General features: G+C 42.5%; 1 protein-coding gene across 2 annotated transcripts in view; it reads right to left on the bottom strand.

The window, feature by feature from the left end:
• The window catches only part of INPP5F (inositol polyphosphate-5-phosphatase F), a 77,204-nt gene that overhangs the window by 7,744 nt on the left and 59,205 nt on the right, over window positions 1-10,255 (bottom strand). For both annotated transcript variants that reach the window (XM_008581199.1, XM_008581198.1), the window contains exons 13-14: window positions 9,042-9,159; window positions 6,664-6,862 (exon numbers count right to left, since the gene is read on the bottom strand). In XM_008581199.1, the coding sequence (XP_008579421.1) occupies window positions 6,664-6,862; window positions 9,042-9,159 (317 nt within the window). The remainder of the gene's footprint in view (window positions 1-6,663; window positions 6,863-9,041; window positions 9,160-10,255) is intronic.

The raw sequence follows: 10,255 nt of genomic DNA, 5'->3' as shown, positions 1-10,255 counted from the left end.
GGGGGCCTTCCCAGAGAGAGAGGAGATGAAGGATGAGAGGTGGTTATTGGGAAGAAAGGAAAATGCCAATTTCTAAGAAGGGAGAAATCATCTAGACTACGTTACGTTATCTAACCTTCAAAATGCACACTGCACACTTAGGATAATTTTACACTCATGTAGAATGCATCTTTTGAAAGGATTTTACAGAAACATAACACTTTATGTGCAAAAACAGAACTCCAAGCTACTTTTTTATTTTTCTATTAATTAACTTATTTGGCCTTCAAGGAATAAGTAAACATCTCCTTATTCTAGATCCGTTTTGCCATATTTATATCCACTCTATCAAAATAAGGATTAGAAACCAGATGAGTGCTGATAAACCATTAAGCCAAAACTACGGCAGAATGTATATCCTTGAATAATTACTGAGAAGACGGTTAAAGTATAAAATCTATGAATAATGAACAAATGACACAAATCTGAACTCATTATTAGACTAAAAGTTCCATTTAACACTGATAAATCTTCCCATCAAAAGGTGGAGACTAATCTGAATTCTTAGAATAGTCTCCAAATTCTACTGTAAGAATGGACATTTCTGCCTTAGGATTTCATAGGTATTTGCTGGATCTTATCAAAATGCCACTGGAAAACAGTGAAGAAAACCATTTGTAGATGGGACTTAAACCAGGTACTTAATCTGCGTAACAATGAGGTCATTGTTTAACTGGTACCGCAAGGAAGGATTTACCAGAATCTTCAACTGCAGTTTTTACATCAGCAGCACCTGGCTGCAACATAACTCTAACAGTCTTAATCTAAATAACGAATTCGCCTCAATTTTCACCTGAAATAATGTACCAAAGATAAACCCAACGAACAGATAAGATGCCAAACCCGGTAACACAGAGATAGATTCTAGGAGCCAAAATTTGAGGGCTAACCCATTAATCAATGAGAAGAAGAAAATCATCAATTCAATGATCCTGACGGCTTCACTGAGAATAATGACGAATAACACCATAAAACTTAATTTAGTTTGTGCACCGATACTTACCCGCACTCTCAAAATTGTTGCTTGAGCCAAGCCATAAAAATTACGTCACGACACGTATTTTAATATGCAAAAAATTCTACTACTAATTACAGCGTTACTTTCACCCTAGCTTCCTATTTTGACATTAATATTTACATCAGTCAAATATGATCCTCAGTCGGAAACATTATTTACTTAAGGGAAAGCACTTGGCAAGTAAAAGGCGGTCAAAAAAGTCATCCCTCCCCCCACCCCCCCTTTTTACTGAAGTCTTAGCTGCAGTAGATACTTAATTTCCACCCCCCACCCTTCCCCTCAAAAAGAAAAGCACGTTTAACACGAACACGAGACAAGAAACCCCTGTATGCCCCCCGCCTGCAGCTGAGAAGGAAAAGCCGCTCTATTCGTCCTTGTTTTCCCGCCACTGGGGAAAGCCCTCCTTCCACACTATGAAGAAAAAAACCGCCAGCACCAAATGAAGCCCGAGCACTGCGACAATGGTCGCATAAAAGGCGCTGTCCTCAGGGGACATTAACAGCAGACTTTGGAAAAGAAGCAATTTACAAGAAAAATACAACCCGACAGGAACTTTAACCATCAGTCCTGCAAAAAGGAGAAAAATCTTGAAAGTCATGGCCAGGACACCGTCAGGCTTGGGCTCCGCGTTGCCGTTGCCGTTGCCGTTGCCGGCGGCGGCAGCCCGCTGCGCATTCGGCGGAGGCCTGTGGGAGCGCGGCATGGTCCGTCCGTCCGTCTGTCGATGCCTCGAGGCTCAGGGAGAAGCCGCCTGCACCCGATCTCGCGCCTGCAGCGAATGCGGCAACTGTGCAGCGGCCGCGCCAAGCTCCGCCCAGGGGACGCGTCCAGCTTCCACCGCCCACTTCCGGCTGCGGCTGGCGCCTGCGCGCATGCGCGCCCGGTCTGCGGAGGGCACGGACCCCGGCCCGGTGGGGGAGGGCGGCGGGGGCCGGCAACCTCTGTAACGATCGCGGGCGCCTCTGTAACGATCATGCCAGGGCTCGAGCGGACACTGCGGGGGTGGGGGGTGAGGGCGTTGTGGGCGAGCGCTGGTCCCCTGCGCCAACACCTAAGGAACAGTGGCTGCTGCACATCCAGCCGCCCAAATAAGGCGGGTAGAAAGGGACCCGGTACGTTGGTGTAAGAAGAGCGAGCTGGGTGGAGTTGGGGAAAAGAGCTGGCATACGGCATTCTGCATGGCACGTCTGCAGTCCCCCTACTTCGTTTCGAATTGAAGACCCTCTTTCCCGCCGTCCGTAAAGTCAGAGACTTTCCTGCGAGGATGCGGGGCGGGAGGGGGGACGGGCAAGGACACACAAGGCCAGAGGGGTGCGAGGCAGGCCGGGCAGCTCCGCAGGGGCGCGGGGACCGCGCAGGGCTGCGTGCTCGGGAACCGCGCGCCCCAGCTGCCTGCCACCAGACACTTAAGTGGGGCCGGGACTGCAGGGAGGCGAGGGAGGCACTGGTCCCTGGCATGGAATTTACCGGGGTGTCAAAACACTCAGTTATCAGGATAAATCACTAGTGCAGTGTTTTTAAAAAATCAAAATTAAAGCAAAAATATGGCCCAAACACCAAAAATTTAAATGAAGAAAGGATCTACCCCTGCACTTGCACAACCCTGACTCACTCTCGTAATCCCAGCCCTGATCAAGGTAAAACTTTATTTACAACTTAACAACAAAAAGACAAACAACCCAATTGAAAAACAGGCAAAGGATTTGAATAGATTTGTTTTTTTTTTTTCCTTTTTGTCTTTTTTCGTGACCCGCAACGGGATCGCAACCCTCGGTGTTGCTCCCGCACCTCGCTTAGCCAGTGAGCGGCCGGTCTGTATGTGGGATCCGAACCCTGGGCGAGAGCGCTGCCGCGCTCCCAAGCGGAGCACTGTAGCATGCGCCACCGGGCCGGCCCTTGAATAGATTTTTTTCTCCCAAGGAAGATACAGAAATAGCCAAGGAGCACAAGAGAAAGTCCTCAACACCATTTGTCATTAGGGAAATACAAATCAAAATCACAATGAGATAGCATTTCACACACACTAGGATGGCTACAATTATAAGAATAAATGAATAAAGGAAAGTAAGTGTTGGGGAGGACTGGAAAAATCAGAATCCTCATACATTGCTACCCCCCAGAGAGTGATCCGCCTGAGAGGAAAATGTAGTAAAATCTAAAAAAGGTAATGGTTCTGTATCTGAAAAAGCACCACCTCTTGAAGGAAAGGCAGAAGATAAGTGAACAGTGAAAACCACTCTGAGACATTGGTGGCTCCTGCTCCACCTCCTCATAAGACCAAGATCACACCTAAACCCCCAAACCACCTGGGTCTCCAAAAAGGGCTCATGCTGGGGCCAGCCACAGGGTGATTAAGTGCTTCCCATTAAAAACAAAAACAAAAAAAACCCCAAGACTCCTGGTAGGCAAGCCCCATCTTTCTACCCAAGCCAATAAGCCCAAACATGAACCTGAGAAACCACTGGCTCCAAACCATCAGCTTTACCATCTAGTCCATCTACCTCATCCTGCTCCAAAGCTTCAAAAGAAGCAGTTTATAGCAAAACGGTAACGGTGGGAACTTTAAAGGGCAAGAAAAATACTAGCAAGCGGCCAATCCCTCAATCATTGTGAGACACAACCAGTCTGGATGGTCAGTCTGAGATCTTTCTGGGACCAGAGTGGACAGTCTCCAATCTTAGCATTCATGCCTGTTGCTGAGGAGCAGACCACACAAAAATTCCACAAGTCTGTGGCCCCTGCTCCTCCTCCTCTTCTTGAGAATCAGCATGTCATTCCCTCAGACACTCCTGCTGCCCAAAGTTAGCAATGGAGCTCCCCCACGCATCGCTGCCTTAGACCCGAGTCAGCTCTCTAGACTGAAGAAGTGACAAACAGAATCACTCCCTAGCAGGCACTGGCTTACATGTTGGCAGAGGAAATACAAACATTTTCACAACCAACAAGATAGGGAAGGCAGCAACTCAACTCATGATTTCTGGGTTAATGGGAAAATTTTCAGAATCTTTCTGTGCCCCAAAGGATGATGGTCAAAGGGAATCACTGGGACACTGACTCTGGTTCTGATGGGCCTATTTTGTATACTAATAACCACAAGGAAAAAGATGAGGATGAGGATGGCCGTGGAGGCTTTGGCAAGTAAAATAGCAAAAGGACACTCACAATCATTCTTGGCAACTGACCATCTAAGAAAGAATCAGAAGACAAAAACATCATGCAGTGCCATCTGAGGAAGAAAGGCAGGGAATCCGACAACAAATGGGAAACTAATCAGGAAACAGCCAGAGGCCCACAGCTGAAGATATCCTAAAATGATGAAGAGGCAGGACAAGAGCAAAAGTACTAAAAGGCAAACTCAGCAGAAAGCCCAGCCTGAGACCCACAGTGGCGCAGCTACAAGCATGAAGGATCTCCCCTGACAATGATCGTCAGGCACACAAGACCGGGCCAGGTTAACTCCTACAGACGAGGCAGCAATGAGGACAGAACTAACTGAACTTAAAGGTTTCACTGTCCATCATGAAATGTGAGACTACTTGGAAACAAATATTGATAATCTCTGGTGGTACCACCACTTGTTAAAGTCCTGAAAGCATGTGTTTCAGCTTAACTTGCAGTGAAGGAAGAGTGGGCTCTGCTTTTTCAGGAAGTGCTCCTCACCTGTACAGCTCAAATGCGGCCATGAGCAAAAGGAAGGATGTACTGATCTTTGCTACCAGCACGTGTTATTGATGGTAAGTTACTCTTTATCAGGAGCTTTAATCAAAAAAGATGAGCAGAGGACAATCACTGGCTTCCTGTTATCAGAAAGCCAAATTGTATAGTGTAGGATTAAAGGGAAATGGGGGGTGAAATTGCTGGGCAAGAGAGGGGTGGGAGTAAAAAATCAGAAAAAAAGAAGCATTTCAACATGTTAATATAGAGAAGAGAAAACTGAAGCACAACTATTTCTGAAGTAAGCTACCCAACAGTAATTTCTTAAAGACCTGATCCTAGAATATTCTTGTTTCACCATTTGATGAATCCAATTGCCAGAAATATGAGAGTGTTTCCATGGATCTTTGCAAGAAGCTTCTAGTGACTTTTAACAAAGCATGTTTACCCTAATTTTGTTGCAAGCTTTCTATATGCACTTTGCTTTTTTTAAATACGCTTCACTCAGGGTAGCAAATTTCCACAAGAATTACAGGATTGGAAATCAAATCAGATGCAATGAGATCCTACAAAATGGTAGCCAGCATTAGAAATAAACCTTTTGGTTTTCCCTATTTCAATTATCTCAAAGTAGAAACAAAAATACTTGATCTAAGGAAGATGATACTAGCAATCATGTCACCTTTAAAAAAAACCGAAGCATAAAGTTAACACTCAAGGGCCGAGCCCGTGGCGCACTCGGGAGAGTGCGGCGCTGGGAGAGCAGTGACGCTCCCGCCACGGGTTTGGATCCTATATAGGAATGGCCGGTGCGCTCACTGGCTGAGCGCGGGGTGGGCAACACCACACCAAGGGTTGCGATCCCCTTAGCAGTCACGAAAAAGACAAAAAAAAAAAGTTAAAATTCAAGCAAAATACAAGTGTGCTGCCTGTAGTTACTTCTGAATGGGAATTAAACACACTATTTTTTTTTTCTTTTTGGTGCTGCATTAAGTTGAATTGCTGCTATTTTTAGAAAAACAAACTACTGAAGCACATGAATCAAACTATTTTTACCAAACAGCTTAAAAGAACACAAATTTTCTGTTAAGATGTGTGTGAGGAAAACTTCATCTCTTATTTTTAAAGTCTGCAAATCACATCTATACATATAGTACTTACTATCAAAGCAAAATAATCCATGAAATTAAAATCATGCAAGTTTTCCCTATGAACTTACAGTCAATATTTAAATTCATTTTAATATATGTAAATACTATCTTGCTTTTAATTATTCTTTCAAGCGTGTTTTATGCCTCTTTTATTAAACACACACAAAATGTTTAAGATAAAATCTAAATAGAGGGCTTTATCCTCAAAGCTTGGTCTAGAATTTCCTGAAGTATTTCTCATTTACAATATTGAAGATTTTAGATTTCAGCCTAAAGGCAAGCACTCAATCTGGTGTATAAATTTAGATTCTGCTGTTCAATGATATTTTGAAGAACCACTTGAAACTGGATGTTTTTGTTTTTAAAAAATGTTAAGTATTAGTTGCCCTATTTATTTTATGAAAGGCCAGAACCACTTTAAAACCACTTAAAATAACCAGCATCACAGTTCCTCTTGTTGCACTACTCATGTGCATTAATACAACAAACCTAGATTCTGGAGAGGTGAGGAGGGGAGACCTATGCAGTCTGCTGCTGGCAATAGTTTGCGAATTTTTTAAAAAATCAAATATTGCATTAAAATATTTCTCTTCATTACTGAGATTTTTAGCACCTCCTTAATTTTGCACCCAAAGCAAGTGCCTCAGTCAGCTTGCCTTACTCCCAGCCCTGTATTGAAAATGGCCATGCACCATACATCCATGCCCAAAGCTTTATGAACAGCTGCTAGCATTCACTATGACAACTTACCAACATGAGAAGCTTAAACAAGTTAGTCACCAGGACACCACTCCAACTCACCTAGGGTCACAGTCAATGAGGGCCCAGCCCCCATGGAACTTTTCATCATCAGGCAGTAGTAATTTCATGTAACTCTGTAAGAGCTGGCTGATTAGTTCCTGGTGGCTTCTCTGATTTTCCTTATGCAAAGCTTCATGTTCCTTCTCCTTGGTAAATATTGAGTAAAGATCTTCTGTCACTGGAATACCTTGCATCAAATCTAGGGTAGAAGTGTTAATATTTATCATAATCTTAGTTTATTAATATATATTTTAAAAACAAAAGAGAACATAAGACCTAAATCTATAAAACTCTTACAAGAAAATGTAAGCATAAATCTATGTGACCTCAGATTAGGCATGATTTTTTAGATAAGACACCAAAATCATAAGCAGCAAAAGAAAAATAGACAAACTGGACATCATCAAAATTAAAAACTTGTGGCCGGCCCGGTGGCGCACTGCGCTAGTGCGCCGCTTGGGAAGCACGGCTGCGCTCCCGCCGAGGGTTCAGATCCCACATACAGACCGGTTCCCGCTCACTGGCTGAGCGAGGCGCGGGGGCAACACCGAGGGTTGCGATCCCGTTGCCGGTCACGAAAAAAGACAAAAAAGAAATTAAAAAAAAAAAAAAAAAAATTAAAGCCTTGTGTGTTTCAAAAGGCCCCATCATGGGGCCGGCCCGGTGGTGCACTGCTACAGTGCGCCGCTTGGGAGCGCCGTGGCGCTCCCGCCGAGGGTTCGGATCCCACGTACGGACCGGCCGCTCACTGGCTGAGCGAGGCGCGGGGGCAACACCGAGGGTTGCGATCCCGTTGCCGGTCACGAAAAAAGACAAAAAAGAAATTAAAAAAAAAAAAAAAAAAATTAAAGCCTTGTGTGTTTCAAAAGGCCCCATCATGGGGCCGGCCCGGTGGTGCACTGCTACAGTGCGCCGCTTGGGAGCGCCGTGGCGCTCCCGCCGAGGGTTCGGATCCCACGTACGGACCGGCCGCTCACTGGCTGAGCGAGGCGCGGGGGCAACACCGAGGGTTGCGATCCCGTTGCCGGTCACGAAAAAAGACAAAAAAGAAATTAAAAAAAAAAAAAAAAAAAAAGGCCCCATCATAAAAGTGGAAAGATAACCCACAGAACAGAAAAAAATATTTACAACTCATCTATCTGTAAGAGACTTGTATCCAAAATATATAAAGAACTCCTACAACTCATTAATAGACAAATAAGCCAATTTAAAAATGGGCAAAAGATCTGAATAGATGGGCTAAGTTCCTTCTGGTGGGGCCTACAGCTCAAGCCTTAATAATCATTATAATCCCATTTGCTGTGAAATTATTTGGGAAATGAGACTCAAGAAGATTTCTGGCAAAGAAGATCTGCCAACCACTGGCCTTGCAAAGGGAAGCAATGAGCCCAGACTGCTACTGGCCTCTCTCTCTCAGCCTTGAAGAGAGCCAGCATCAGGATCAGGGTGAAGCTGACACTATCAAGGGCTGAAGTGAGAGGACAGAAGCTGGGTCCTCAATGACATCACTGAGTTGCTAACCAATGGAAGCAAAGTATCTTATTCTTCCCTTGAATAAATGCTAAAATCCAATTCTCTAGTCACAGCACACATACCCACTCTCTGGAAAATGAATCGAATTTCTGCTTTACATCAGGCTTCTCAAATTCCTAACTGGCCTGTGTCTACACCTTACTATTTCATGTGTGCTAAATAATCAGGTGAAAAAGTAAGATTTTTAAAAGATTCTCAGGGACCATAGGTCAGCTGTTACATTTGGTTCTGATCCATACACTCTGCATTTACTTTAATTTTATAAAATAACATTTTCATGAAAATTAAAAACATGCCAATGCATGAATTCCATTGGTTAGTCTACCCTCCCATTTCCTTTTCTAAAAAATGTTGAGTTGGTTAGGAAAATCTCTAAATCTGGTACGCTAATATTCTGTTAAGTCATACTTACAGAAAAGGATAGTGTATCTACCCACAGCAAGAACATATGATAAATAGTATACAGGAAAAGAAAATCATCTGGTCACATTACTCAGCCTTGAGTAATGGGGAAATAAAACGGAATGTGAAGTTTTTAATTGCTGAGGTTTTAGGGCACCTTATGCCACAGTCCAGGAGCTTCAACCCTGCTTTCAGTTACACAAATGGCAAACTGACAAATACATATGGAAATAGATGGTTTCTTTTGTTGCTCCAGCCAAAAAATATTTGTCAAACTGTAGTCTTGTAAAAATTTGAAATTGATTTTTTGGGTAAGATGCTCAATATGGAAATAGAGGTATATTACAAAACATGAGTTATGCTAATGAAGGTGGTTTTTGTAAAATGTTAGTCGCAGAAGGAATAATAAATCTTAAGGAAAGAAAAGCATTTCTGTTCCTTACCTATAACAGCTTGCCTATATGCATCCTTAAATCGATTGAGGTAATACCTATTTGCAGAGTTAACTCCATCCTTCATCACTCCTGCTAACCTCCTTTCACCCGTCCTTGTAAAGTCACCCTGTCAAAGAAAAAGTCATTCTGACAATTTATAAAAACATAAGAATGTTCCCCAAATCAATTGCGGGCTGTCAGTTCAAGACTAGAATTCTACAAGCTTTTGTAATTTCCAAACAGTATAGTTAAAATATCTACTAGTATTTGAGTTTGATCCAAGCGTGTCAAATAAACATGCTATTGTGTCATTAAGTCTTCACAGTTAGATGGTATTTTAGAGTAAAGCCATTCTTGGCAATTTGTAGAATTTCTAGAATTTACAGGTCAAAATCAATTATATAACAAACATCAAAACAACAAAAAGGATTTAAGACTCAAACTGGTATAATATAAAAAAAACAAATCTCTGATGTGGGGAAATGTATTTATTACAATGAGATTTAACTTGTGTGTGTGGATATGTAAATATAAAGAGAGAGGAAGACCAAATGTTTCCATACCTCGCTGCATATTACAATCAGCTGTGGAACAATCCAATGAAGATTTAAATTAAATTGTTTCGTTTCCCTTGCTTTTCACAACAAAGGTGTCAGAGCAAGTTCCTAGAGAGGCGGCAACTTAAACTTAAGGCAAGGAAGGTATAGTTTCTTTGTTCCCCCCATCCCAACCCTATTTCTATCTAAGGCGATCTCAGAAACAGGCCTCATCCTAAAATTGACAGTTTAGGAAGAACATACTGCCAATTAGGCCATTCCCAGGGAATATTAGTATAGCAACAAGTATACGTTACAGAAGAGAGATGCATGAATGCCGATCCCAAAGAAGTTTAAAATCAAAGGGAAAAAAAATTTAAACAATAACTTGAACAAGGACTTCTAAAGTTTACCTTCCTTAAATACCAGAAGCTTTTTATTAATTATTACTCAATCAAAAAGATAGACTATCTGATGTACAATTTGTTATAAGAACTATTTTGGAATGAACTATTCCCTTGAAGGCAGACTAAAATAAACCTAATTTAAACCAATTCAATCACTTCCTATTGCCCACAAAGGGAGTATTTAGTTACCAGAGCCTGTATTTTACACTTAACTTAAAATTCTTGGGCTGGCTGGTTAGCTCAGTTGGTTAGAGCACAGTGTTATAACACCAAAGTCAAG

Source organism: Galeopterus variegatus, unplaced genomic scaffold (genome assembly GCF_000696425.1).
Source record: "Galeopterus variegatus unplaced genomic scaffold, G_variegatus-3.0.2 Scaffold2292, whole genome shotgun sequence".
Classification (NCBI taxonomy): domain Eukaryota; kingdom Metazoa; phylum Chordata; class Mammalia; order Dermoptera; family Cynocephalidae; genus Galeopterus; species Galeopterus variegatus.
This window is presented reverse-complemented; position numbering and strand designations above follow the sequence as displayed.